This window comes from Acanthopagrus latus, chromosome 1, assembly GCF_904848185.1.
Source record: "Acanthopagrus latus isolate v.2019 chromosome 1, fAcaLat1.1, whole genome shotgun sequence".
NCBI lineage: Eukaryota > Metazoa > Chordata > Actinopteri > Spariformes > Sparidae > Acanthopagrus > Acanthopagrus latus.
In genome coordinates, this window is record NC_051039.1 from 22,557,985 (window position 1) to 22,585,795 (window position 27,811).

At 41.7% G+C, this 27,811-nt stretch overlaps 1 protein-coding gene and 3 long non-coding RNA genes across 5 annotated transcripts in view; 2 read left to right on the forward strand and 2 right to left on the reverse strand.

Moving 5' to 3' along the window:
• Positions 1-2,074: 2,074 nt before the first annotated feature.
• On the reverse strand, positions 2,075-7,549 carry LOC119028228. Its single transcript, XR_005077631.1, has 3 exons — positions 7,498-7,549; positions 6,761-6,863; positions 2,075-2,799 (listed from the first exon to the last, which is right to left on the reverse strand). It is a non-coding gene; the product is annotated as an uncharacterized LOC119028228 (long non-coding RNA).
• A 4,812-nt stretch (positions 7,550-12,361) lies between these two features.
• The window catches only part of gcgrb (glucagon receptor b), a 46,276-nt gene continuing 30,826 nt past the window's right edge, over positions 12,362-27,811 (reverse strand). Inside the window, exons 2-14 of one of the 2 annotated variants that reach the window (XM_037115770.1) lie at positions 26,469-26,571; positions 26,142-26,238; positions 25,913-26,020; positions 24,014-24,102; positions 23,524-23,630; positions 22,966-23,122; positions 21,108-21,267; positions 19,808-19,868; positions 19,575-19,644; positions 17,410-17,498; positions 16,107-16,251; positions 15,402-15,443; positions 12,362-15,083 (exon numbers count right to left, since the gene is read on the reverse strand). In XM_037115770.1, coding sequence (XP_036971665.1) covers positions 14,661-15,083; positions 15,402-15,443; positions 16,107-16,251; positions 17,410-17,498; positions 19,575-19,644; positions 19,808-19,868; positions 21,108-21,267; positions 22,966-23,122; positions 23,524-23,630; positions 24,014-24,102; positions 25,913-26,020; positions 26,142-26,238; positions 26,469-26,477 — 1,557 coding nt within the window. In that variant the 5' untranslated portion in view covers positions 26,478-26,571 and the 3' untranslated portion in view covers positions 12,362-14,660. Of the gene's footprint in view, positions 15,084-15,401; positions 15,444-16,106; positions 16,252-17,409; positions 17,499-19,574; positions 19,645-19,807; positions 19,869-21,107; positions 21,268-22,965; positions 23,123-23,523; positions 23,631-24,013; positions 24,103-25,912; positions 26,021-26,141; positions 26,239-26,423; positions 26,572-27,811 lie in introns of both variants that reach the window. The other variant, XM_037114976.1, reaches the window with a different exon arrangement.
• LOC119030032 lies at positions 19,729-21,199 on the forward strand. The gene is made up of 3 exons (XR_005078224.1): positions 19,729-19,908; positions 20,903-20,972; positions 21,066-21,199. It is a non-coding gene; the product is annotated as an uncharacterized LOC119030032 (long non-coding RNA).
• On the forward strand, positions 21,193-23,059 carry LOC119029604. Its single transcript, XR_005078090.1, has 3 exons — positions 21,193-21,319; positions 22,619-22,830; positions 22,981-23,059. It is a non-coding gene; the product is annotated as an uncharacterized LOC119029604 (long non-coding RNA).

Consider the following 27,811-nt stretch of genomic DNA (forward strand, 5'->3'; position numbering starts at 1 on the left):
AAGTCAGTAATAATTATCATCCAAATAAACAAGCCTAAATGAAGATGGAATTAATTCCATCATGAAATATTTCTTAAGGGAGCCGTCATGTCAACATAGCATACAGACATCACTGCTTCCTCCTCTCCGTCCTCCCTCCTCCTTTCTCTTTCTAACTTTCTCTTTCTCAGAGTTTAAAAACAAAGGCTTTCAAATCATTTCAAGGCTTATCACCGAAGAAAACGCACATCTTGAGTCACGGTGAAGCAGTTAGAACATGAGAAGCGTGTGCATGATAGTCTGCGCAATCATTTTAATTGCAGGCAAAGCAGTTTACGTAATCACACACACACACACACACACACACAGGCAACACATTCAGATTTCCAGAGCTCCACTTCAAAATGGCATTACTCTATTATTAATTCCCATGCACATTAATTATTCACTGGGTGATAAGTAGCCAGCAGCATTAGAACCTGGTGACGCACAGCCTTAAAAGAAATTGTGGTTGTTTTAAAAAAAGCAGGTCATTTTGAAGGGCATCCTGTGAAGGGTCTCATTAAAAAAAAACAAATGTAACTGGTAAGTATTTGAGATTTGAAGCCAAATGGTTGCATGGAGAAGAATTCAGTGACTTCTCTGTTCGATTGGTTGACTTTTAGCTCAGTTCTTCTGTTTCGTCTTTCTGCTTTTTCATTGAAGAAAACAAGTCAGGTGTGTCTGCCTCTATTTTTTTACCCTTTCCATACCTATCAACCCCTCCTCCTCCTCCTCTCCCCTCTTATTTGTCTTGGTCCTCCTTTAATCAAACCACTGCTGTGTCCCTCAATATCCCCAGCAGGCACTGAACTTTCCATTATGAACAGACAGTTCAAAGGATGGACGAATGGACAAAGAGGAAATATGAATATAGCAAAAATGATTACTCTAAAGAAAAGGTAACAACATAATTGTGAATAAAGCTATCACAGTAAGTGGAAACCTATTTCAGTGTACAGGAAATTATAAATGAATTGCAGTTTTTCCTCAGCCACTGAACAGATGTTATTTTTAATATCTTTACTTTTATTGCTCCTGGCAGCAAGCTCAGCACTAAAAAGCAAAGCTTTAGCTGTGCCAGGGTCCCCTCTCGACTGACCTGTGCTGAAGAAGAGGTTCATGTTTATTCACACGATTTTAAGTGTGTCTAAATATTTTGGTGGTATGTGCGTTGCAGAATGGCTCCACAAGGGTTTTGCTCCGTGCTCCCCACAGGTCAACTCCCACCAGCTCCATTTCGAGTGCTGCACTTTAGTGCTGGTGTCTACACAGAGTGGTTTATTCTGAAAATTAACCTGATTTTATGATGCTGTTTCAGTGTCTGACTTCCTGTCTGCTCTGTGCTGATTTGGCTGAATTGATGCATTGCAGACTAGAAGCCTTGCATATCTGCTTTGGAAGGGTCTTAGAAATTGTGATGCTGAGAAGGAGCAGAATCTCCTTTTCTCAAGACTGCATTATTTAGTAAAAAGCAAAAACGGACACCCTGAGGTGTAAATCAGCTGTTATTTTTTCACTCCTGCAAATATATTGCAAAAAAACATGAGCAAAACTACAAAGTATAGATAGCAAGGTAAGTGTCAGGTTGGGGTTTAAAGGGGAAGACTATGGAAAAGGGAGGTGGACCCAAACGCAGTTAAATAGGAGGCAAGATCAGAGTAAAACAAAAAGGTGAGCTTTATTTAAAGCCGAAATCCACAAAAAACCAGAACAAAAAAAAAGAAAGAAAGAAAAAAATAAAAAAAAAATCAAAGTTCAAATCAAACATCAGAAAACCAGAAATCTAAATCTAAAGAACACATACCATGGGTGGAAAGAAAGAACATGGCCGCAGACAGATACAGGAGCAGGCACAGGGGCAGGCACAGGGGCAGGCACAGGGGCAGGCACAGGGGCAGGCACAGGGGCAGGCACAGGGGCAGGCACAGGGGCAGGCACAGGGGCAGGCACAGGGGCTGACAAATACAATGACCAGACAAGGAGTGCAGGGAACACACAGACTAAATACACACACACTGATGAACAGACGAGGACCAGGTGAGGAGAGAAAGGAGGGAGGAGGCCAGGTGTGTTAATGAGCGGTGGAAGCACAGAGGAGAAACATGGAGGGAAACAAAACTACAGACAGAGGGAGACAGAGGAAAAAACATTAAAGGACCAGAGACAGAAGAGGGGCATGGAAATTCGACAAGGGATATACACAGGGGAACTTAAAGGACACATGAGGGCATGGAAAAAGAAAACATGAGACACAAGATATGATACAAAAACATGGAAATCAAATACAAGAAAACACAAGACAAAACCAGACACAAGAACACGACACAAACAACACAAATCACAGGAAGGAGGCATGCGGTTTGCATCTCAAATAAATATTTGCTGTAACTGTTGCCTCACCAATGTCTGGCCACTTGTATCTGCGGTTGCTTCATAGGCAAAATCACCAACACTGATGAATGTTGAGAAATAACATGTCTTTGGCACTGTGGTTGATTGGAGAGGAACCTATCCTTATTCAATCATCGGAAAAATTATAGGCAGCTGCCACAATGAACTATGGGGGTGTTTTTGTCTGCCTTGCTGCTTGGAAACATAAAATGACAAATGTTCAGTTGAGTAATGGAGCTTGTATAAACATTAACAGGAGAGGAGAGGTGAGGAGACGATACAAATGGAAACCAAAATAGAAAGGACTAGTATGACTCAGCCCCTGGGACACCTTCCTGATAACGAGTCATGTTCCATGTCAAGGTGTTGCTTCAGAGTCATTCACACCTGAAAGAAACACAGACAACATCAGAAAAACAGTCAAGGACAATGTTAATTAACAAACTTTGTTAGACATACACTTCAGGTTGATACAGCAGACACATGATGGGTTTGTTTTGATCCACCATAAAGGAGATAAAGATAAAGTACATGTTTAGGTTTAGCCTGAACCAAAGGTACACTCAGCCTGGTTTTAGACCGTTGAATTGTTTAGTTTGAGGTCTGCTGTTGTGCAATTGTCTCGCAAGGCAGCTCGTGTATGTGCTTGTGGCTGAACACATAGGTGTTGAACTAAGCAGTGTTCTGTGAGGATGTGCTGGCAGCTACCAGTGTGTTGTAAGTGACAACCAGACAATTTTTCAACAAAACACAGCACAAACAATACAACAAACACAGCACATCAGAGCAGACCAGTTAGAGTGCCCATGCTGACCCCTGACCCCTGTCCACTGTCGAAAGTTCCTAAAATCGGCATTTGACCTAGGAGCATTGGAAGAGGGTGGTCTGTTCTGATGAATCACCCTCAGTATGAACTGCTCCCTTTGTCTTCAATCTCAGCCCAAAGTTGCCACAATCATCAGATCAAACTGTTAAAGTCATCTAGAGTTTGTTTTTTGACCAAAATGCTCACATCAACCTAAGTTGTACTTTGTGCTTGGTCCCGGAGAGTTTTTATATTACACCTGTTTAACGTCAGTAGGGTTAATGTTGTATGCTGATTGGCATATCTGCGGCCTTACAGAGGCATAGTTGCAGATTCTGAGTCTTGATTCTTTCATGAATATGACAAATATTAGTTTGCTGCTCCCATCAATCACCACATATTCCATTATGACCACATATCCCATTGGTGGGATAGATAAATAACTTGGCACTGAGTGGGTAGAGCAATCAGCAGCAGCACAATCTTATAGAGATAGTTTGTATTTCACTCAATTTTAGAAACAAGTATATTGAAGGGATTCATCAAATCTTTATATATATATATATATATATATATATATATATATATATATATATATATATATATATATATATATATATTTAATTGAAGATTGATGCAGAACACCAGGCTTCAAGTTTCCTTTTGTTTTGTCATCTTGTTCTCAATTTACCCCACATTTTACACGCTCCATTAACCAAAGCATGAACTACTCGTAGAACCTTTTTTATGGCTCATTGAGAGGAGGACTTGTGGAATTGATGAGAAAGAAAGTAGGAGGGAAAATTGTTGGGTGAGGGAAAAGATGATTTGAGAAAATCAAGGAATGTCATCGAGTCCAAATCATTTCACCCTTGGCTTTGGTCCACTTCACATATTCGTTGGTGAAAATTATACCACATTTTCACCTCAAAGCACTCAGACACTTTTCTCCTCAAGCACTGAAACCTCTTGAACTCTTACCTCTCAGCCAGTCTCATTGATTTCAGGTCTTGCCGTTTCGTTACCTGTATCTTCTCAGATGGTATCAACAACCCCACCTAATTCAGGGTATAGAATATCTTCATACATGCTCTTCTATGAAGTTTAGTTAGCTTTGTTGAGAGTGCTAACGTTACGTCAAAGACTTGTATGAAGTTAACATGCTAATCAGCTAGCTCACCCCTATTCTGTCTCATATTACCACAAGTATTGTACTCCGATAGCCCCTGTCGTTCCAGCTGAGATTTGTGAAAGCAGTGAGTTTGCTACTTCGCTTAATAAGCCCATAAACTCCCAAACTGTCAAGACAGGAGATCATTGTACACTTATTTTCCTTACTTAACAGGAATTGCAACAGATCAGAGCCTCTGTGAATCATTTCCCTTTTGCCCACCGTGACTCCCCCATCATCTGAGGTTGCCGGGCAAGCTGACTTCAGTTAACTAAATGTGCATTTAAATAAGAACAGCATACTAGATGCAAGAATGGCGGCCAATAAGAATTAGTCGCCTCATGCATATTGCAAAAAAAAAAAAATCTGTTTTCTGCAGTTACTTCCTGGTTATGCGTCCCATTGAATATATGCAGTAGACTTTTACCAATATAAAATCTCCATGGATCAAAAATGTATAATACAGGTAATTATAAGAGTCATCAAACTTGTTTGCATTTACTGGTGTCCTGTCAACTGTTTTACAGACATGTCTATTATAATGGTGGTCAGTGGGAGGAAATGCTTTTTGGGCAGCGGGGGAATTTTTTCCTGCAATACTGCAAGTGGCCTCTGAGCCAGATTGAAAGCAGGGCTGAGTGGCACCCTCCAATCTAGATTCTATTATAAAGTCTATGCAACCAATATGACCACTTAGCTTAGCACAGCTTAGTGAACTATTTGCTAACACTAACTAGCAAGGAAGCTCAACACTACAGCCCAGTTACTGAGATTGTTGTCCACTATAGTGAGCTGCAGCAAGATGTTTCACTGCCCGCTATAGTTTTGTAAGCTACTCCTAAATTCTGGCTATTTCCTACAAATTGCATTTTTAAAAACAACACAAGTCTGAAAAAAACAGAGACAAAAGGTCCTCATTCAAGTTATGTAAGGATGGGCTTTTCAAAGGAAAGTATAACTGCATTAATCATCATCTTATTAAAATCACAAACAGGAGGTCATGCACCCTCCCTTTGATTGCACATATTAAGCCCCCAAGCCCCGTTTTCATTTGCTGACAAAAAAGGAGATAAATGCATTCAGGGCCCAAAACCTCCTTGTCAAAGCCTGGTGAACTTTCCATTGCATGCACAGCAAGAAAAAAGAGAACAAGATGATAAATTACATTATAATTTCAACACAGAACAGAAAAAACTAAAAAAGAAGAAACGTATGAGCAAGCATGTAGGATACAGGTAGAAGAATGAACACAGTGCAGCTGATTATCAACAGTGTGAACAGAAACTGCTTCAGGCTCCCTCCTTGTCCTCATATGTCGGCAGATCCCCTTAGACACTGAGAAAGTTATTAGAAACAGAGAACATATATATAGGTGAGGACTGAGAGAGTGGATAGTGAGGAGAAAAGCAGCAAGCGACACAGAGAGAGGATGAAGGGATGAGGAGGAGAGACGGCGTCAAATCTGTAGCAGCTGCGGGTCATAAAACTAATCTATGCACACGCATTTAATTCATGTTGATTTGGCTTATTGGTGGTCTCGATAGTACAGAGATATGTTCTGTTTGTACAAATCTTTTCACATCACTGGCCTCAGAGCCTCACTGTTTTGGTCATACTGAAAGGACACTTCAATAAATCGTCATTAAAAATCCTTTTTGAAACAAAAAACTGCACAAGACATCAAGTATGTTGATGGCGTGTGAGGCAGCTCAAATGCATAGAGGAGAATTCGGGGGAAAGTGAAGTGTAACAGCATGATTAATTTAGAGGCATGCACACTGCAGCCACATGTACTTCTCGCAGAGTTCATCACAGTGACCCCAATTAATAAATGTTTACACATGATGATGAGAATTGTAATCTTCCCTCCCACGTACACGTACAGCGCGTCTCCCTCTCCTACAGACACAGCGATACACTTTCTGGACCATCTCTCTCGCTTCATATGCAAAAGGGTTTTTTGATGAAATTGGCAATGATTGTAATTGAGAGCAGGTGTCTTAATTGATTATTCATGCTTTCTCATAAACCTGACCGGCATTAACACTGTGCAGGCCCTCAAATGCATTCAAGTGCACATAATCTACAGGCAGACAGAAAGACACACAAATACAACAGTGTCTTCATTTAAACGTACAACATGTAACCCCTGTCGCTGGGGGGCTCTCTATTAAATCAAAAAACAAAGATGTTGTGGAGTGCTCCAGAAACCTCTGTAGAACAAACATCAGGTGTGTTGCTCTGGTCCAGAACTGTGTACCGCTGAGAGGAGAGTTTAGAGATTACTTTTAAACCCTTTCTGGGATAAAAAAGTGGATTTCTCTTTACTTCTGTTTATCAACCTGACTGCAGGGGAGATCTGCGGTACTGACCTGTGTTTCTGGATGATAATGTTCTGCAAAGTTGACTGACGACCGAAGCTGGAGGGAAAATAAACTTTACTTCGTGAACATAACATCACTCTCTATGGACGCCCTAAACAGCCATGGGTCATACAAAGTGTTCTGTTATATTTCCGGCACAGACAATTCGCAAAAGGGAGAACCACTTTGTAACAGTGGTATTCTGATTAAATACGTGGAAACACTTTGGAAACACCTCTCAGATTGATTTAATTCAGACTGTTTAAAAATTATCCATGTAGTCTCATTTATTGTATCTTAATTTCATCCATATCCATTACATTTACCAAAACTGTCACTTCTAATGTGTCTGTAATCTCAGGTTTTGTATAAATAAATGTTCAACAGTTCTAAATTCCAACAGCAGTCTGTGCTCATGCAGTAGAGGAGAAAAGACATTTTCCAGTATCCCTGCCCACTTTATCCAATCAGGACAGAGAAATCCATAAAGAGGTGGTGCTGTCTGCTTGGAGAACAGGAACCTCCTGTTTGCTGCAAGTATAAGTGGTGGAGGAGAGAGGAGAGGCGGGATTTCAAATTGCAAAACGGACAAGGAGTTAACGCGACACTGACGGCAGCCATAAGTACTCTTTGCCCTGCTGTTTATTATGCTGTATTTTTCAACCCTTTTTGTCCTTATGTCCGGGTAGGATACCTGGCTGCTTGCTTTAGCTTCATGTTTTGTGTATTTAGATAAAAAATATTACATTTTACATTTAATCTCCACCAACAGAATCCGGTTTTCTTTTTTGGTCTCTGCTCTGTTTCTTTGCCATCCTTACCTAATAAACCTGGAAGCTTTGATGCTTTACATGTCCCCTGTGGGAATCTGAGCCCAGTCTGTTACCCTTTGAAATTCAGATTCCATCCGTGCCAAATATGGCTTTACATTTCAAAGTATGGAATTTCTTTTATCCACATATAGAGGAACATGTTGCAATGATAAGCTCTAAAACATAATGCAAACACAACACACACAAATGCATTTTACTAGACTTGTGAGGAGTTTCCGTGTTTACATTCACTCCCTGAACTCTAATTTCTACATGTCTGTCTCTACTACCCTGACCCTGAACACACACACACACACACACACACACACACACACACACACACACACACACACACACACACACACACACACATATAGTTTAATGGGAAACTGGCCAAACTGTTTGTCATTAATGAAACCCTGAACAAACACTGCAGAGCCTCCCAAAATCTGCTACTGTTTATACAGGCCACAGCATGAAAGAGGGAGATAAGAGTAGTGATTTAACACAGAAAAGGCCTTGAGGGGACCCGATGACTGCCAATACACTACATCTAGTTTAATTTATATGTAATTAATTTGGCTCAGAGCTTTTCTGTTTCGACTCTGAATCCACAGTTTTAAATGACCATGGTTGGTTTTTAGACTGATTGATGCATTTGCCCTTCATACAAGGCTCCTGAGCGAACATGAAGACTGCACTCCTGAGAGTTCGGGAGACAAACTGAGAGCATGAATAGTCAATGCAGGATCCCTTGTTTGTGTCCAGGACATTGGAACATACACTTCAGATAAAGTCTTTCAAACTGTCGGCTGAGACGAAGTTTTCCACTCTATCTAATTTAGTGTCTCTAAAATAAGCCAAGAGATGACCATGGCAAGGGTGTAGGTTTGATGTTGACATTGGGGGACATAGCCAGTTTATGTGTATGTACAGAGAAAGAAGGTGTAACAACAATGAGCTGACACAAAGTCTAAAGTGAGTTGATCCTGTGTTATTAACTTGCTCATCATGCTCTTCCCTCCTCTGCATGCTGTCATTTAGATTACCTTGGATCATATCAATCAGTGTTTAATATGTCATGTGTTTCTGGTCGTCCATACCCTTACTCATTTAAATTCAGACTCCGTAGCCGAGTACATATGGGGGGGAAAAGTGCAGCTCATCCGTCAGACAAGGGTGTTAAAGACATAGTTAGTTTGATAGAAGGATACGGTGCAGGGTCGAGGAGAGATCCTTTTCCTGGCGCGAGGTGCAGCAGTGGCACTTTTCTGGCAGATGAGCTGACAAGTCATTAGCAGTTATGGAAGTCTGAGCCAAGCGTGGAAGAATTCAGCATCTATCTCTGTCTGCTTCTATTGCTGTTACATATATTAGGACTTAATGAACCATCAGTCATCTGCATCCTGTATCATTTGCCCGGCCTGCCCTGCCAGTGCTGTGGAGCTACACTGAAGTTGAGCGTGGTGGCCCTTCAGGGACCTCAAGACTGACTTCAGGAAACGCAGATGATGGGAAAAGTTCAGCCAGAGCAGCCAAAACAGAGTTCAAGTGTGACAAATGAACACACGACTGCAATTTTGGGTCCACAATTCGAAGTACTTCACCAAGCACTCTTTGTCCCTCTTCATCTCTCAGACGCTTTGGGCTTATTAAATACCTTCTGGGTACAGAAAAACTGTAAACCATATACTTTTTGGCATTAATGGGGATAAGTTGTCAGGACATAAGTTACTTTTTTAGTTGTGGCATGCAGGAAAAATATTCAGTGTTCATTCTGTGTTTGTTCAAGAGTTTGTTTTTATATAAAGCTTTACTTATTATTTCAACTAAACATCACCCGATACAGTTAGACTAAGTTTCAGTTCAACTCAATTCAGCTCATTTTCAGGCTCAGGGGCGTTGGTTTGCCCATTCACCACTTTTGTCAAGAATGAAATATCTCAGCAACTTTTAGATGGATTGCCATCACACTAGGTTGAAGTTGGTGGTTTCAAGAAATATAACGTCACCTTCGTAAAATAATGGCCTATGTCATTTTTGACAAAACATTTCAACAGCACTTCATGATGCTGGCCACCTAGTCACAAGACGGAGTGACATAGCCAATTTCATTCGCTTTTTCCGAGGTATATCTTTACCCCAAGGTACTGTAAATAGGCATCTAATGTCATAAGCTTTTTTGTGTGAAATGATCGTGGATCAAATTGAATTGTGCTCATGGGGTGGCATTTATGCAACACCCAACCCACCCACAACAGGCACAAACGCACCCTTTTATGCGCTGTTTTTTCCTCTTCCTTCACTTTTGTCGGACTGTTAAGCCTCACCCTGTTCTTGGACTCAAGTACTTTCCACAATAGACCTGTCACAGCTGATTGATTCCTACAACATTCTGCGCTTTTGTCATTTCTGTGTCATTGTTCTGAGGTGTTTTTTGTGCTAATCCCAAAATAACTTCCCTTGACTTCATGTGGCACGTGTATGCAACTCCCAATCCAGTTTTAGCCCACAGGAAGTCAGGAAGTGCAGTGACAGGGAGAGACAGAAACAGGGATTCACACAGAAGATCTGCCTGTGAATGCGACACACACACGCACAGGAAAAGATGGTGGTGAAGCCGGTGATTTGAAAACAATTTGCAGCCACTGAAGGTCAAGGAACCACTATGGAAAATTGGATTTAGCCTTTATTCACCCAATATTAAATGCTATATATTTAATCATTCATCCAGTAAATATAGTGGCCTGCGCTGTGAAGATGGCACTCAATAATGACGGTCTGTTCCATCTCCTTTCAATCACAGCTTCCCTTACTCCAGCTTATTTCATGAGGTTGTAGGTCCTTACTTACTGAGCGGGGAGGGCGAAAGTGCCCTCTTGGATGCCCCTATGGAAGATGAAACGTGATGAAGGACCCTCTGTGGTACCCTGCCACTAGTCAAAACATGACAAGGTTCTTCACTATAAATATATCTTGCTGGATTTCCGATGTTTTCACACATCTACAGACCTGTTGTCTTTGGGTCTGATCTGAAACAGATGGTTTTAACAGAGTGGTCCAAAGGGGGGCGTTCTGTAGAGTATGTATGGAAGATGTTTTGACCACTGTAGCATGTTTTCAGGGACGTAACTGTTTACATAACGAATTTTCCACAATCCTCCCTGCAGACTTGCAACTTCACAAATGCCCTTCCAGACCATTAGCTGGTCCCGGCAGAGAGAATAATGTGACAGTCTAAAAATTACGTTTCCTGCATGGGCAGGATCTGTTTTTAGTTTCTTAGGTTTAGTCGTTCACCACAGAGACGGCGAAATACGTTCATGCATTCATAGGTGACATATCAACATTTCTGTGACGTGTCATACATGGGCTGCCTTTCATATCTATCGACATTATAGGCGACAGACTGCCAAGTGAGAGACTGCTGTCTGGGTAGTTTTAACGAGACCTTGTGACAGTTTCAAGCTGTGTTTGTCACGACAGAATCAGGTGAGACACAACATCTTTTCCAAACCCTGACCAAGTGGTGTTTGTGTGTAAACTGAAGCACATCATGAGCATTGCATTGTCACAATGGAAACATGAAAAAAAAAAAAAAACACAACTGTTTCATCTTATCACTCCGAGCGTTCAATCCAAGGGTGGATATTTCACTTCAGTGTTGGGTGTGCAAAAAACAGAAACATTCTCAAGAGCAGATCCAGAAGGGGACGCCCCTGAATTTTTTCAGGACAACCAGGGAAACGTTCCAGCCCAGGTGTTTTTACTGAGACCTCAGGACATTTACAGCAGTATTTGTGGTGACTGAAACAGAGAGCTATTTTAAACCAAGACACTGTTTTCCAAACCCAAACAGAGAATTGTTTGCGCTTGAACCTAAAACTTTGTGACAAGAGAAAAATAGCACCTCTGTTTAAAGTTAACTTTTGCAAAATATCTACTTACCACCAGCACCACGCTGACAGACTCCACAGAAAAGACAGGTGTGTAGTTTGCAGGTTGATTGGCAGTGGACCAAACCACTGTGAGGCATGTGTTTCACTGCATATTGTTATATACTTTCAAATAATACGTTTTCACTGATAAAGGTTATTGAGGGGGACAAATCTCTCTTTGGGGGGGCTCTGGACCCTCAGCCTCAGGGCTTTCACAGTGCTCCTAAAAAGATGTAACCAGGTGGTCCAACCTTTGTGTTTATACTGTTATTAATATAACACTGACCCACTTGTATTATGTTGCAAGTTAAATGCAGTTTAATATAATAATAATTTAGTATAATAGTAATATAATTCCTCACATCTGATCATGGGTCATTATAACATTGAAAAATATTTTGTGTTTTAAATCTTTTGGTTATGTACAGTAGCACTAAATGGTTATGGGTTGAAAGATATGCTTTCCTCCATTTTCCTGTGATAATGAATTAAATTATATTTTTTTTCTCAAGATCACCAGTCATGACATTATCATTGAATAACAAATGCTGTTTTCTTGAGCAAACAAGCTTTGTTATCTTGAAATAGCAAGACAAATGAATCCATAATCACACCTTAATATATGGAAGTCAGGCTATCCCCCGGAGAGGCATTGGGAGCCGGTCTTATAATAGTCTCTGCTGGCTTTATCCGAGCCGTACAGAGAGCTGCCTACAGTGGTTTATGTTCTCTGATATATGTAAACACTAGAATGGGCAGGGAGGTGTTTTACAGTGAGATTTCAGATCAACCACAGCACACACATACACACAATTTATTCAACATGTGTGCATGACCAGTACATGATAAATCCTCCGACAATGTATTCAATTCGACACACGACTGAGTCATTCTATTTCATGTTGCAGTCATCTCCGGTGGAAACGTGCTGAAACAAACATGATGTGGAATAACTGCACAAAGATATGCACTGAGTCATTCACTTGTCAACATTTTTCAACCAACATTGAAAACACTGTCAGGGAAACATTTTAACTTTGGATGTCAGTAATGTGTTGAAGGTGTGTAAGTGACGACTATCTCGAAACACTAATGTTGCTCTTATATGTTGAATTGACACAATGTATGTGATGACACTTCCTTGCCGACAGAATTCAGTTTAATTGGATCCACAGAGACACACGAGACACATCAATTTGGCTTTTTATATAAAACGTTTTGCGTTCTCTCATGACATTGTTTGCTTTGTGAGCAACTCCTGACAACTGCAACATTTTAAATAAGAGGACGGGTACAATCATGTTCAGTGAAACAAGAGTCTTTTCTCAAGATAATTAGTGGGAATACTTTTCATTATTGAGTTACCTGGACTGAAAACATAAAACACAGAACTACAACACATCCTTCCAACCAGCCATCTTTGTCTTCATCATATTCACTTTCATCAATATTTACAGCTTCTAGTGCTCACTCTTACACTTCAAACAGAATATTTGTTTGCACCATCCTTGCTCTAAAGGTTCATTAGGAATCCCTTTGTGAAGAATCCTCGCAGGATCCAGTGGGACTGAAATCGATCACATTTGGAAAATACCACCAAATTGAACCTCGTCCATCTTTGAACCGAATCCTAATGTTTTAAATTTTCTCAATCCAGTGATGATGTAAGTGGTTCTGCGGGCACATTTTGCTTTCAACAACTTCTTTTTAGAATCACAACCCCCACAAAAATGACGTGTTTCACAATAATAATTTTTGCCATTTGGTCCAATGAGATGTGTAAAGTCTGGCTACTAAACCAGAAGTTTGTCGTGCTCACACTCCACGGGCGGCACAACAGGGAAGATCCCGGTATTTTTATACCTGGGAAGTCCAGCTTTTTTGATGTCCAGCTCAAAATGCCACTGAACAGCTTTCATAGGAATGAATGGGGCTTTGCCTCCAATGCTATGTCCAGATTTAATTTAACGTCTTTGTCATGGACACTGTCACATCCCGGTGCTAGCCAGCCATCATGGGTACAAAGCAGGTATATCTTCGGCATGTGCCTCCTGTTGTACGAATCAAGGAGCTGTAGGCGTACTGTGCACTTCTAATACCATATATACACTTAAATACTGTCTCACCCATATTCCTCCATTGTTATTATAACATTCAGTCAAGACAATCTTGACAAATGATGGCAAACTTCATTAGACCACAGACTCCCCATTTCATATGGTTTTGTACCCAGGGTCGCCTGTCATTTTTTGTACAGAAAGTCACACAAGTTATTTTCCTCCTCAAGGAGGGAAAGTGAAAATGTTATTGTTTTTTTAGCTGGTCAGCCCTTGGGACCCCCTTCAGGTTCCTGGACCCCACTTTGAGAAACCACTGGACGAGATAAAGAGGGAAGCCAGGGATGTGCGTTAAAGAATGGATATGGTGCCTGACGTACCCAATTGATGTGGAACTCATCACGGTATGTGATGTGTCTCTCGTTTGGCTTTGTTCATTTGAATCCAAGAATAATTTAAACACAACAGCACAGTCTTTCTGATCAAAGCAGCCGACCTCCGCAACGGTCTCTGTTCAGTCGCTCAGTTCTGCCGCCATCCCGATCTCCATGAACCAGACAACAAGAGTCAGGCATGCTGAAATCCACTTTCAGTTCATAAACCCCGTCACCCCACCAAAAAAAAAAAAACCTGGAAAAACGTACAAAATTTGACACTAAGAGGTTTTTTGCAAGAAAGTACCACAAATGAGCAACCGTTGTTGCAAACAGACACACCATAAGCTTGACTCACATTGGCAACAGCAGTATAGATGGAAAGATATGTGTGGGGTCAGTGTTTAATAGCAGTCCTCCAAATGCGCGCGCACACACATCACATTTAACACATCACATTTAACACATTTAATCATTCCTGATGTCTGAAGTCAAAAAGCGCTTTTTGCTAAAGGTCCAAAAACCAATAAATATTAATTTGCACCTGGGTGGGTGACTGTGTTTTCCTGCAATGTTATATGGTGGTGATCTGTTTGGGTCCCCTCCTCGTTCTCTTCACACCCATGCCGTCTCATTGGCGCATGATAGACACTGATCAGAAACCATGACAAGCACAATCAGTGAGAGAGTTTTCGTGATAAGTGATGAGGGCCCAGAGGAGGCTGTTCTCAGACATTAGTCTCCTCTCCTTCTGGAGGGTATGAGCGACACTGCGCCTTCTCCTCCAGACACACGTCCTCTGTGGCGGTGCTGATGTGACTGGCGGCGACTCTGCGTGGCAGGAAAGAGAACTGCAGGGCGTGCCTGCTCTTGGCGGGCCGGCCTTTCCCCGTCCCGTTGCTGTAGGAGACGACCAGTCGGCGGTTCTCCTCGGGTGCTGCCGAGCACGAGGGTGCCCTGTCTGCTTTGTTGAGGCGAGGCGAGTCGCCGCTGGGGTCGCTGGTGTTGTTGTCATGGAGATAGGGCAGATTGCCAGTGGCTATGCTGCCGCTCTTGATGTGCGGCGTGTGGCTGTGGGTGTGGCGATACTCCTCATCAATGTCCTTACCCAGCTTCCACCGCTTCCACTTTTTCAACATCTCAGACTGCACCTGAGGGATGATGGGATGGCAGATAGAAGAGAGACGCTTGAAGGTTAGTGATGGAGATTAAGTAAGACACCGAGCACTTCATCAGATCTACGTCCCTTGCCAAAGACTACATTTCAAGGTTTGGAGATTAGCAGAAGGATAACATTGTGTCCGTCGCACTTTGTAGACAGAAGAATCAGTAGAACTAGAACCAAGATGGAGCTTTTAGGGATATAAGAGGGCCGATAATTTATCTTCTCTGTGAATGGAAAGGAAGAAACTGCAGCAATGGCAGAGATTAAAACAAGGTGGTGCTGGTCATGAATGCACACCTCTTACCTCTTTGTTGACAAAGCAGTACAGGATAGCAACCAGCAGGCCCTAAAACAGAAAGTAGAGTTTTAACAGTTCAATAATACTAGAAAATACATTTTTACAATTACTCAGTCTTTACTTTGTATTAAAGTTCACAGCTCCAAACGCTGAATCTTTTAACAATCAACAAATATGACTTTTGGCTTCACGCTCTTGAACTGCACTGTTGTCCAAAAAGGAAATTATCATTAATTTAAAACATATGAAAAAGCAATTCTACTGCACTGGGGATAATATGGCCAAAATGCAAAGGACGACTCAACAGTAAAGTTTTTTTGTTTTGGTTTTTTTTGGGTTTTTTGGAATAACTTTTTTTGGAATAACTTTACTTTTGATTACATTAAAGATGCACTGTGTATTTTGGAAAATAAATTAAAACTCATCAATACAACATTTAAAATGTTAATAAGTAAAGGTTATATTGACTCAGATATATTTATATGATATGTTTCCATAAATGAATAATGCTCGGTGCTGTAACAATGTGTGGATGGAATATCTCCAGTTTTATATGATTGGAGGTCTAATGAGAGTAGAAATGCATTTAATGATCTTGGATGCTTCAGAAAAGAGACATACAGGGAGAAAACACAGAGAAACACACTGACGTTCACAGGACAGATGTGTGAAAAAGTGAAAGTTAAGTAACGTGTGAGGTTTCGCTCCAACCTGGAAAGAGTTGAACAGCAGGTCACAGAAGAGGCGAATGAGGCGCAGCATGGAGCCTTTAGGGACCGACTCGTCGATGACAAAGGTGAAGAGGATGGCGTGAATCCCCAGCAGGGGGATGAGAGTCAGAGTCGACTTTGCCAATCTAGATCGGATAAGAAAAGAAGAAACCAGTGAATGGTTGTAAAGATTAAATTTGACAGGAAACCAAACAGGTCTGTGACCTCCATGATCATCTGGTAGGATTCAATCGTCAATAGACTTTTTTTTTGTCATTTTGGAGGAAAAACATAAAACTGTACAAACATACAAGAAGAGAAATACACCCAACAGCTGTAACATTATAAGCACCTGCCTAATATTGTGTAGGTCCACCAAAAATGCTTTGACCCATCAATGCATGGACTCCACAAGATCCCTGAAGGTGTGTTGTGGTATCTGGCACCAAGACATTAGCAGCAGATTCTTTAAGTCCTGTAAGTTGTGAGGTGGGGCCTCAATGGATCAGACTTGTTTGTTCAGCACATCTCCAAGATGCTTGATTGGATTGAGATCTGGGGAACTTAGAGGCTAAGTCAACACCTTGAACTCCTGGTTGTGTTCCTCAAACCATTCCTGAACCATTTTTGCAGTGTGGCATGGTGCGTTATCCTGCTAAAAAAAGGCCATTATGGAATACTGTTTCCATGAAGGGGTGTACTTGGTCAGCAACATTGTTTAGGGAGGTCAAGGTTTCCCAGCAGATTGTTTCCCAGAGCATCACACTGCCTCTGCTGGCTTTCCCTCTTCCCAGAATGCATTCTGGTCCCATCTCTTCCTGCAGGTAAGTGATGCACACACAACCCGCCATCCACATGATGTAAAAGAAAACGTGATTCAGCAGAAGAGACAACCTTCCTCCACTGTCCTGTTGTCATTTTATTTCTGATGCCGACTGTAGCTGCTTTCAGCGGTGGAGAGGCTTCAGCATGGTGCCATTGTAAGAGATAATCAATCACCTGTCAGTGATTATTCTGTTATGGCTGACAGGTGAGTATTACACTTGATTGTGGTCTTCAACAAAGTGAAGTTCTGAAATGAAATTCAGGGTGGTAAGACCCTCATTTCTAAGATTTTAAAGCAGCTACAGTTTAATCAGAGTTTCTTTATTAGCATTAGATTAAGGGGCGTTCACAGTGGTGAATAATTGTCACGTCTTCAGCTCATTGTCTGGAGTCCACAGAGTATTTTTCAGCCAAAAAACCCAGTATGATACCAGCAACAAAAATTATATTTCTTTCAGAATAAGAAATACTTCCCTCACCTGAACTTGTAGTCAGTGTATCTCATCTGGTGAGCTCTGAGTTTAGACATCAGGATTTTGATAATTCGGATAAATATGACGAAGTTTATCTGGAATAAGAAGAGAAGTCAAATAAAAGCAAAATGATAATGATAATAATAACAATAATCTGCATAAGATCTTCTTTAAGTTTTGAGATGACATCATTTCTAAAAAAAAAGACACTCCCATAAATGTCTCCAGCCTCACACACACACACACACACACACACACACACACACACACACATTATGAGCTAGTGCAGAACCCTCTCCGGTGACAGAGAACATTAATTATTACAGCACTCAAGTTATAAGCGCTCCAAGTTTGGTAACATGTGTATGTTGTATTGAAAGATGTGTCTGTGTGAATGTGTGTGTTTGAGTGCACCCTTTTTTTTCTTCTTCTTACGTGTGAATGTGTGTGAGTGTTTAACTGCCGGGTGGCATTGTTTGGATTGTTGGAGGATGACATATTACGTTGCATCTATTACACAACTATTTCTGCGATGACAATAAAGAGAGTTTTTCCACGCGGAGTGCACATGCTGTGTGACCGACACAGTCCAGGAAACGTATGGGCTTGTGAATATTTTAGTGTGTGTGTGTGCACGTACGCCTTCACATGAGGTCACAAAGGTTGCAACTGTCACTGTGTGCACTTGTGCTCCTAAGTGTGTCCATCCATAACGTTTGTCTCTATGGGAACAAGAGGCAGGAAACACACACAGAATTCCACATTTTTATTTGTGTGTGTGTGCGCATGTGTGTTTGTGCATGTGTGTGTGCACATGTGCGAACGCAAGGGAAGTCCAGGAAAACTTTAGTAGTCTTATGAATTGTCAGTTTAAAATCTGATTCTTTCTATGAGCTGTTTCCAGTTTTATTTAAACAAGGGTTTTTTATTGATTCTTGATTAATAGAAACTCCTTCAGGCACAGTTATCGACGCAAATGAAAAACAAAACATAAAGAGGACAATGTTTGCACCTGTTTGCTAACACTGCTGTATGCTTGCAGACCTCCGGGCAATTAGCAAGAGATGTAGGAGGATTTTTTTGTTTTCTTTTTAATTGAACTTGTCATTGAACAGATTGGTACGTTTGTATTTACGCCTGACACCATGCGTAGGGCTACGAACCGTGTGCTGCGCTGTGTGGAACAGGTCAAACCATCTACTGTATGAGGGGCGGGGACTGTTCGCGCACACCACTAGTTTGGTGACTTTTGGGGATTTTTAAACTTGCAACAGCATGCCAAGGGCTGCAAAGATTAAAAACAGTTATAATTTAAATTTTTAAAAAAAAAAGTATATTTATCATCGCCAAGGAGGTTTTGTTCTCACCCGGTGGGATGGTTGGTTTGTCAGCAGAATTACACAAAAACTACTGGATGGATTCCCACCAAACTTGCATGGAAGACACGGCCCAAAACAGGCGGCAATAACTGTTGGATCCAGGACTTTCTCTCTCACTTTCTTTAACATTGTGCTTCTGGCCATTTTGGTTATTTTGGAATAAATCACGGATGGTGATGAAACAAAATCAGCAGGAATTTGGGGGCAATTGGAGAGGAACAATTTGATGCTGATCCAAATAAAAATTTGGATGTAATGGATCTTAAATGTGTTTTATTTGATATCCAATCAGCCTCGACTGAACTAAAGGCGACTGCTGGGCCTTGGAGGAGGTACGCGCTCCACCGAGGGCTCTGTTTTTCATTTCAGTCAATAACCGTGTTTATCCTTATCTTCCGTTTTAAACAATAACAATGACAACAGTAACGCATTGTATCCCAGAGCAACACACAACAAGGCCCCACTCTTATCATTATCACATGTCGGACTAATACATATAGTCATCATTATCTACATGCTACATAAATGAGCTAAACACATTTTTTTTCGTGTCTGATCTGCATTTCAGCACATCTCCATCTCTGTTCACAGAAACATCTGCCAAGACACAGTTGGAGACACAGACACAGCTGCTGTGTGTGTGCGTGTGTGTGCGTGCCTGTGAGTGAGTGTGTGTAGTTTTGAAGCTCGAACACATGCCAGCACACTTCTGGACTTGAATTTCCGTCATCACATTGTTCAATCGCAAACTGGCAGAAAGAGAATATGAACGTAGGAGACAGACAGCCTTACCAGATAAGCAAACAGTATAGGAAAACGGATGATCCACCAATATCCCATGTTAATGTTCCTCTCCCAGCACCTACAGGCACACACATTGTACACTGTAACTTATTGCCGTCATCATCACGATTCAGATCTTTTCACTCTCACATACTTTAAACAGTATAATGTGAATCATTTAAAGCTGTTACTGTGCATCCACTGGTTCTCATTTGATGTGACCATTAAAAAAGCAGACTTACTCCTCGTCCTCATACAGATATTTCACCGTGATCCACGGCAACACAAATATGAGGGGCGCACCTGAGGACGACAGGGGTGAGATGTGAAAGTGATCTGACCTGTGAGTGAAACTTTCTAAAGTCATTTCACCAGATTAGCAATGACATCGTACATGTCACGGACGCTCCCCTGGCCCGCTGATCATTCACGCCAAGGATTCATTTTGAGTGCGCACAGCAAAATGTGAATTACAAATGACAGTTTGAGCTACATTCAGTCTTTAATCTGGTTAATATCACATCACACCTACATGATTGTATTAGCCACGATACAGCACCAAACACTGTGATCATTACTTATGATCACGAGTTTAAAATCTCGTCATCTCAGGACGGATATTTCTTATCTGTCCTCGTACCCGACGAAGGTTTGAAAGGTCTCGGCATAACTATGTCATGAAATTGCTGTCTCAGAATAGCGAGCCGAAAAAGTAATCACAGAGGCATCATTTATTCAAAATAATTAAGTTGTAACCTCAAGAAAAACAGGCCTGAAATGACAGGATTAAGCTGCTGCAGGCATTTGAATGTTGCATGCATTATGTGACCTGAGGATTCATATGAAATTCTTCATGAAGTACATTATTGGAGTCATGAGAGGAAAGTTTAGTTTATGTCAACAATACGTAACTTTTTTAATCTTAAAACAACAGCTTCATGTTGATGCTACAGTGTCACAGGGTGAAGGGTGTCTCTGTCACTTGTTTCTGCACTATGTAGCTTCAGTGAGAAGGTCAGATCACACCGTTACACACGTTTACTTCAACAAACATATTTTCAACACATGACTTTGTTATGATGTAATGAGTTTTGTTTGTAGTCTGCACCTACATTGATGATGTTTTGACATTTGTGTATGCGTCTTATGAAAATGTATTAAATACCCCTCAGTATTTACTTTAAAGGGGAACTACTGCATATATACAAAAAAATGTCTTTTCTGCATCAAGAAGGGGAAAAATCTTATATTTCTTGTTCTGCTGCGTAAAGATTTTTTGTCATAAGTTTTTGTTGTCTATCAATCTCTCACTTTCCCTGTGTCTGATCCTCTCTCAGCTTATCTGTCCACTGCCTCCCCCTACGGTCAAATAAACATCATTTAGGTGCCATCTTGGATGCCCCTAAGGTATATAACACATGATAAAGTGCCCTTTTTAGGGTTAGGGTTGCTGGTGACTGTGTTCCTGTTAATGGTAAGGTCACATATATGTGAATGCAGGCGAATGACAACCACCAGAGTGTGGGCAGCTGTGCTTCTTACCCCAGCCAATGGCCAGGTAAATGTAGAAGTACTTCCTCTCGCTGAACACGGTGATGACCAGCAAGCTGTGCAGGTAGATGCCCTCCACCAGCAGCCAATAGTTGTTGGCCATCACGCTGTACTGCATCATCACCATGGCTCCACGGCACCACGTCACAGCCTGACAGATGACACAGAGGCGGGGGTGGTGAGGATGCAAACAATGAGCCAAGGTTACTCAGTTACCTCTCTGAAGTTACAAAACAAGTCAAAAAAATGTTGCTTTAAATCAGAACTCTGCTCAGGTCTTGGCTGTATTCTGCTTCAGCTCACTCAAATTGCATCTGCGTCACACCTCAGCACAATACAGTGCTCTAATTGACTCACAACTGCAGTGCAGAGGTCAAGGATTGGTACCCTGCACAAGTCTCACTTCTCTTCTTTTGTTCACTTTCCTTCACAGCAACTGAAGTTATAATTAAGCCTAAATACAATCCCAATGTCTCTAGTACTTTGGCACAAAAGCAATGAATCACAGTTGCAGTACATCTGATCATTTTTTGCAATCAGATTCTGATTTCTGATTAGTAATTGCTTATTGACTCTACTTAATGCGGATTGATGCAGACACAATGCCATTTTGAAGTGATATAATATACATTGTTTGAGTGCAAATGAAAAGCAGCTTAGCAAGAAAGGAGCGGAACTGGGAAGAAAAGGGTCTGAATGTTTGTTATGACTGTCATTCCCAATCGAAATATTCCCTTTCATAAGATTCATTTTCATGTGATGAAACTTGGTAAAAACATCAATCACTAAAAGAAATTTAAATAATATTTGGCAGAACAGCTTCTTCTCTTAATCACAGATTTGATGTGACTAGACAAACCCAATCAAAACCCAATCAATATCGTATTACGCTATATTATGTTCTGGCTTCATGTCCTGATTTTTAAAGCCACACTGAATTGCTGGCACGGTTGTGCAACTTCTGCCATATGAGAATACAGATATTTAAGAGAGATGGACGGGTCTCTGAATATGCAACAGCATGTCTGACCATTAAAGGTGCAATATGTGCAACTTTTGTTTAAAACATTTCAGAAAATAACTAAAATTAGATTAGAAAGAAATACCAATTCTGACATGTCAAAGACAGCAGTGTATTGTGTTTCAGCGATATCTATTAAAGTTAGCTTAGTCTGATAGTAAACAACACTGATGCTCCCCTTGCGCTCTGAGCTCCCAGTCCAGGCAGAGTCAACTAATAGGAGTGCTAGCTGCACGGCTAGCTGATCTAACTAGCTAAGGCCACTCAGGATTAGCAGTTAGTAGCAGTTACTCTGGTGATGTGCTGCCCCCTATTTGTTTGGAGTTTGAATTCAACATGTGGCCAATTCTTACGCATTGCACATTTAGTATTAATGTTACAAGATCTTTACTTTCCCCCCTCCGTTAACCAAATGGATATAATTGTGAAACATTAACATATACGTAAACCTATTGCTAAAAACTTTTTTTTGGTGATCCAGGCAGCTCCGTCAGACAAAGATGACAATGGTGAAACCAAGGAAATTAGTGCCGTACCACCAGACTACAGAGCAGCTCCTTTCCTCAGAATGTGGGACTCCTCCCTCAGTTCATTCATTCTCAGCACTCCGCCACTGGAAATTGATAACATTTTATGACTTATCCAACTTGGATGAGTTGGAATCGACCCCATGACAGGCACTGAGAATAACAAGTATGTAGAACATAACCAGTGTTTTCGCTGATGGTCTGGATTGCTTATGTAGGTCATAAAGAGGCTTACATTGAGACTGTTTTATAACCGGTATAAAGTTCCTCGTACATTTAGCCACAGTGTGTTTGCTCTGACCGGTATGTTGACCAGGGCTTGCGTCTGGGTGTCACCGCTGCTCCTGGGGTCCAGCGTGAGGGTCAGCAGGGCGTCTTTCACGAGGATGGACACAGCTCTCAGGATGAAGGAGGCAAACAGGTTCATGTGGATGTTGTTCCTCATGCAGTGGAGCCTCCTGGTGTAGAGGGGACAGTGTGTGACAGCTTCTGACTTTTACATGTTGTGTGGACTACTCTGAATAAAAGATATTTTTCCTGTCTCCACTTGCGAAATGTAGTGTGTCGTATATACTTTTGGGTCATCCCTAACTAACATACTTCACTTTTTTTTTTACAGTTCACTTCATATGTATTGTTTTTTTTACTTCTTTTTACGACAGTTGGTTAAGCGGATATATGTCACACTACATTGTGCAAGTGGAGAATTTGTTTTCTACTTTTTTCTTACTTTCTCTATTATTTTATAGCATCCAAACATGGTACCCTCCTTCCCTTTGCTCCTTTCTTTCCCCTCGCATTCTTCCTGCCCTCCATCCCTTCCCACCCCCTTCACCTGCACTCCTCGTATGTGTCGTACCTGAAGGTGATGAGGATTCCCAGGGCGAGCAGCAGAGCTCCGAGGGAGAGCGAGTAGCCCACGGTATACATGATCCGTAACTGACTGAGGACGCGACCGTAGTGCTGCTGCAGAACCCACAGGAGAGACAGAGTCAGTTACTTCCATTCTCTGCCTTTATACACACCCCCACACTCAGACACACACACACACACACACGCACACATACACAGTTAATGAAATCTGGCACAAAAGATGTAAAAAGGGTCCTCAGACTGTCTGAACAGATGGGAGAGTTCTCAAACGAAGATCAATTTCAGATCGTGAAGTTAGAGTGTCAAGTCAGTGACAGTCACAGTACCATCTGCCACTGCGAGCAGCTTTAAACATGCTAACAGTAACTTCACAAGGCAGGCCTGACACTCTGTCACACACAAACACACACACACACACACACATAGCTTTATGCATAGACATGCACACACAAAGTCACTGTACTGTATACACACACCTCACTGGGGTCGTCCTCACATTCGCTCGTATTCTTTCGCGCCCACTGGCCATCTTCAGTGCAGACTCTGTAGACCAGACCCTGCTTAACTATGCACACAGGGACACAAATTCTGAGATGTTATATTAGGATGGGTTTAAAAACTGTCCAAGCAACAGTTTCATTATCTCTAAAAGAAATATTCGGTGACAATATTTCATCTTTTTTTTTTTTTTTTTAAATCTGCTAAAAAAGAGAACAGGGAATAATTTTCTGGATTACTTTTATAAGATAACACAAAGTTTGGCAGCACATTTAACACAGATTAACCCACTGAACCCTGGAGCCCACTGGTGAACTTTCAACATCATCCACTCGTGCCTCATGCTGCATTTCCACTTTGTCTTTAAAGTTTGTATTTCAGACAATTGGTCCATGTATTGTAGCCATTATAACTGCTCTCTGTCTACCAGAGTTTAAACATGCCACTCTCTGGATTCCTCTGAATAAAGTCATTTCAGATCCCATCATTTTTATGGAGGGCTTCCAAGCTCTCTCCACAACAAACTACTACACTGCATTCAAATTATTAAAATTATATAATTCTTGTGTCAATGATTCACTTATCTTGTTTTGGATCATATCAACTTTCATTATTTGCGTTCATTGTGAAACACTTGGTAATTTTGTTTTGAGAGATGCTACATGAACTAGAATTACAGCATCTGACATCACAGTGCAGTTAACCTTTGACCGGAGTGAACGGATAATAGATGATTCACACATGGTTGTCTCTGTGTAATTTAATAAAGTGGTAAAAGCAGGTGGAGTAAACAGAGTTGACCAGTGTCAGCTGAAAGCCCAGCCTCAGTTCTGGCAGAGGCTGACAAAGAGCGTCAGACACAGTCACAGTTCATAGTAACTCAGAGATAGCTCGAGAAAAGGGAGATTTCGCAAAACAACAAGCGCTTGTGGAACAATTGAGCGCAATTATTTGGTGACTTCTGAAGTTACGGACTAAAATGTGTTGTGTGAGGTCAGAGTGAACTCGACCTCTGACCTTGGCCACCTAATTTGAACGCAATTTTTTTTTGTGGTTTTAACTTTGCGATACACATCAGAAGAAAAGCAGACATGGAGGAAGTGGTTTAAGACTTTCTACAGAGAGAAAAGGAGATCACCAGGCTGCGAGTCCGCAGGAGACAGAGGAAACAAGCTCATTTTCACACCAATTCGGAGCCTCCAGTTCACCTGGAGGGCTGTGGAGAGACTCCACAGGACAGGTGGCTGCTCCCGGAGACACGCTGTGAAGTATTAATATCTGTCTCAGATTGCGAGTGGATTGACTAATATTTGGCCTTCACAGCCAGTGAAATCCACACCTGCCCTATGAAACCATTGTGCATTCTGATTGTATGTATTTGCACACAGCAGCCATCTGACAGACTGCTGACTTATTTCATTCCTTCAGTGACAATTTCAAAAAGCCATTTGATCCATTTTGGTTCAGTTTAAATGGGCACTATGTGACTTTGGAGAAGAAATTCAAACTATTAGGTACAGCTGTACCTGAGGTATCAAGAAACGATAAATAATAAATGATTTTTTTCCATAACTAAATAATCAAGGAGTTCTTGAAGGAAATATGAAGGAAATAAACAAAGCAGAACAGTGTGAAGCTGTGTTGTCCTGTAAGTTCTTTTTTTTTTTATTCAGTGAAAACAAAGAGAGTCTGTTCATTTAGTTTGTGTAGGCATAAAAGATGAAGATCTTTCTCTTATGATCAAAATGTATTCCCCCAAAACTACATACTGCACCTTTCAACCGATGTTTAGATCACACACCCAACACACACTGTGCACACACACACACACACACACACACACACACACACACACACACACACACACACACACAGACCTTTAGAGTGCCATGGCAGGAATGATGGGCAGGAGACATTGACAGTAGTTCCTGGGAGTCCATCGGGCCAGCAGGCGTAGAGGTCAAAGGTCCTGTTACACACCAGCCCTGCAGCAGAGAGCAGCTCTGTGAAATCTGCACGCTCGCCTCAGAGCAGGTCAGGCTCACTTCACTCCCCCGTATGCATCTTGTTGTGACGTGAGCTCATGCTGGGGGGAGAGGGGCTCACCTGTGGCGGGGGGTGTGGCGTTGAGGTAGTCCAGGCACTGGATTCTGTAGATGTTCCACTTCTCCTTCACAAGCTCCAGGGAGTTAGTAGAGGAGACCTGCAAGGGGTGGAGGGAAACTTCAGGTGTGGTAAATCAAAGACACAGCTCAGTGTGTGTGTGTGTGCGTGTGTGTGTGTGTGTGTGTGTGTGTGTGTGCGTGTGTGCGTGTGTGTGTGTGTGTGTGTGTGTGTGTGTGTGTGTGTGTGAGTATGTGAAAAAGAGAGAGGGGTTGTGAGTCGTACCTTTGTGCAGCTGCAGAGCATAAGCAAGGACAAGAAGAGACACACCTGGGACATCCCACTGATGCTGGGAGGATGGGGGTCGGTTGGGACCAGAACACAGAGGAGACCCGACACATGAGGCGGTCTCAGGCCTATCTCACCTTGTGGCCTACAGACAGGATGAGGAGACGCTTGTCAGCAGGGAGAATCTGTGTGTGTGTGTGTGTGTGTGTGTGTGTGTGTGTGTGTGTGTGCGTGTGCGTGTGCGTGTGTGTGTTTGTTGGGGGGGTGTTTGAACTGGAACTGAAAGAGAAATGGAGTGAAATAATGAAGACATCAGGAATCAAGAAATTGCTGGACGAAAAGCGTCAATCATGGGAGCTCAACAGATAACAGGATAATGGGATTGGACAGCACGGGGGAAGTGGGTCAGAGCAGAGGATGGTGCCTTCAGGAGGGGGGAACACACCACACTTACCCTCACACCTAGAATACCTTATTTAGAGGCTGTTACAGTGAACAGCTAGAGGTGAGTGTGTGTTGATTCTCGAGGAGAATGTTTTTTTTTTTTTCCACGGCTGATCCGTCTTTGCCCACGAAGTTGGAGAACAAAACGAAATCTGAAACGTTTCTGCAAAAAACACCTTGACGATGGCAACATTTTTGGCTAAAACGTTTCAAATTCCATTCTGTTCCAGTCTGCTTCTCCTGATGAGGCTGTTTGTGTGTGTGTGTGTGTGTGTGTGTGTGTCTTTGCGTCATACTGAGCCTCTGCACCTGACAGAGCTCCGGACTTCCTCTTGCCTTTCATGTCATCACAGGAAGGAGATTAGCACCTTCATTTTCAAAGGGCGGCAGCGCAAATGAAGAAGAATGTTGTGTGGTGTTACAATGACAACATTCCTCTTTACGGCCGTATGAACCTTTTTATCTACTGAGCAGGAAAGTGGAGGAAACAAGCTCCCACGCACAAATAACATGAAATACCAATTTCTACATACTGGTGCTTTAAATGTAATGCTAATGTAAAGATATCTCCGTGGCGGCACAACTGTAACTGCTGCTCCTTATGCTCTATGTTGTAGGTATCTCTGGCTTTAGAGACCGCCTGTAGTTGCTTATTCGCTGACAATAGCCTGCCTGCTTTGTGGCTAAGAAACAAAAAAAACCCTGCAGTTCCTCGAATGGTAATTCGAGGCCTGCTCCGAAAGCAAGTCCACGTGTTAAGACCTCAAGTTAAAATGTTCACCAGCAGAATTAAACATGTTCACGAATAAAATGGTTTTACTCTTTCCCCTTGCATGACAACCGTACAGGGTTTTAATTTTCATACAACTCACTTCATTAAATTATATTAAGACAAATAACATCGCTTGATGTGCAGTGACCCTGACTGTCAGAGCAGAGTG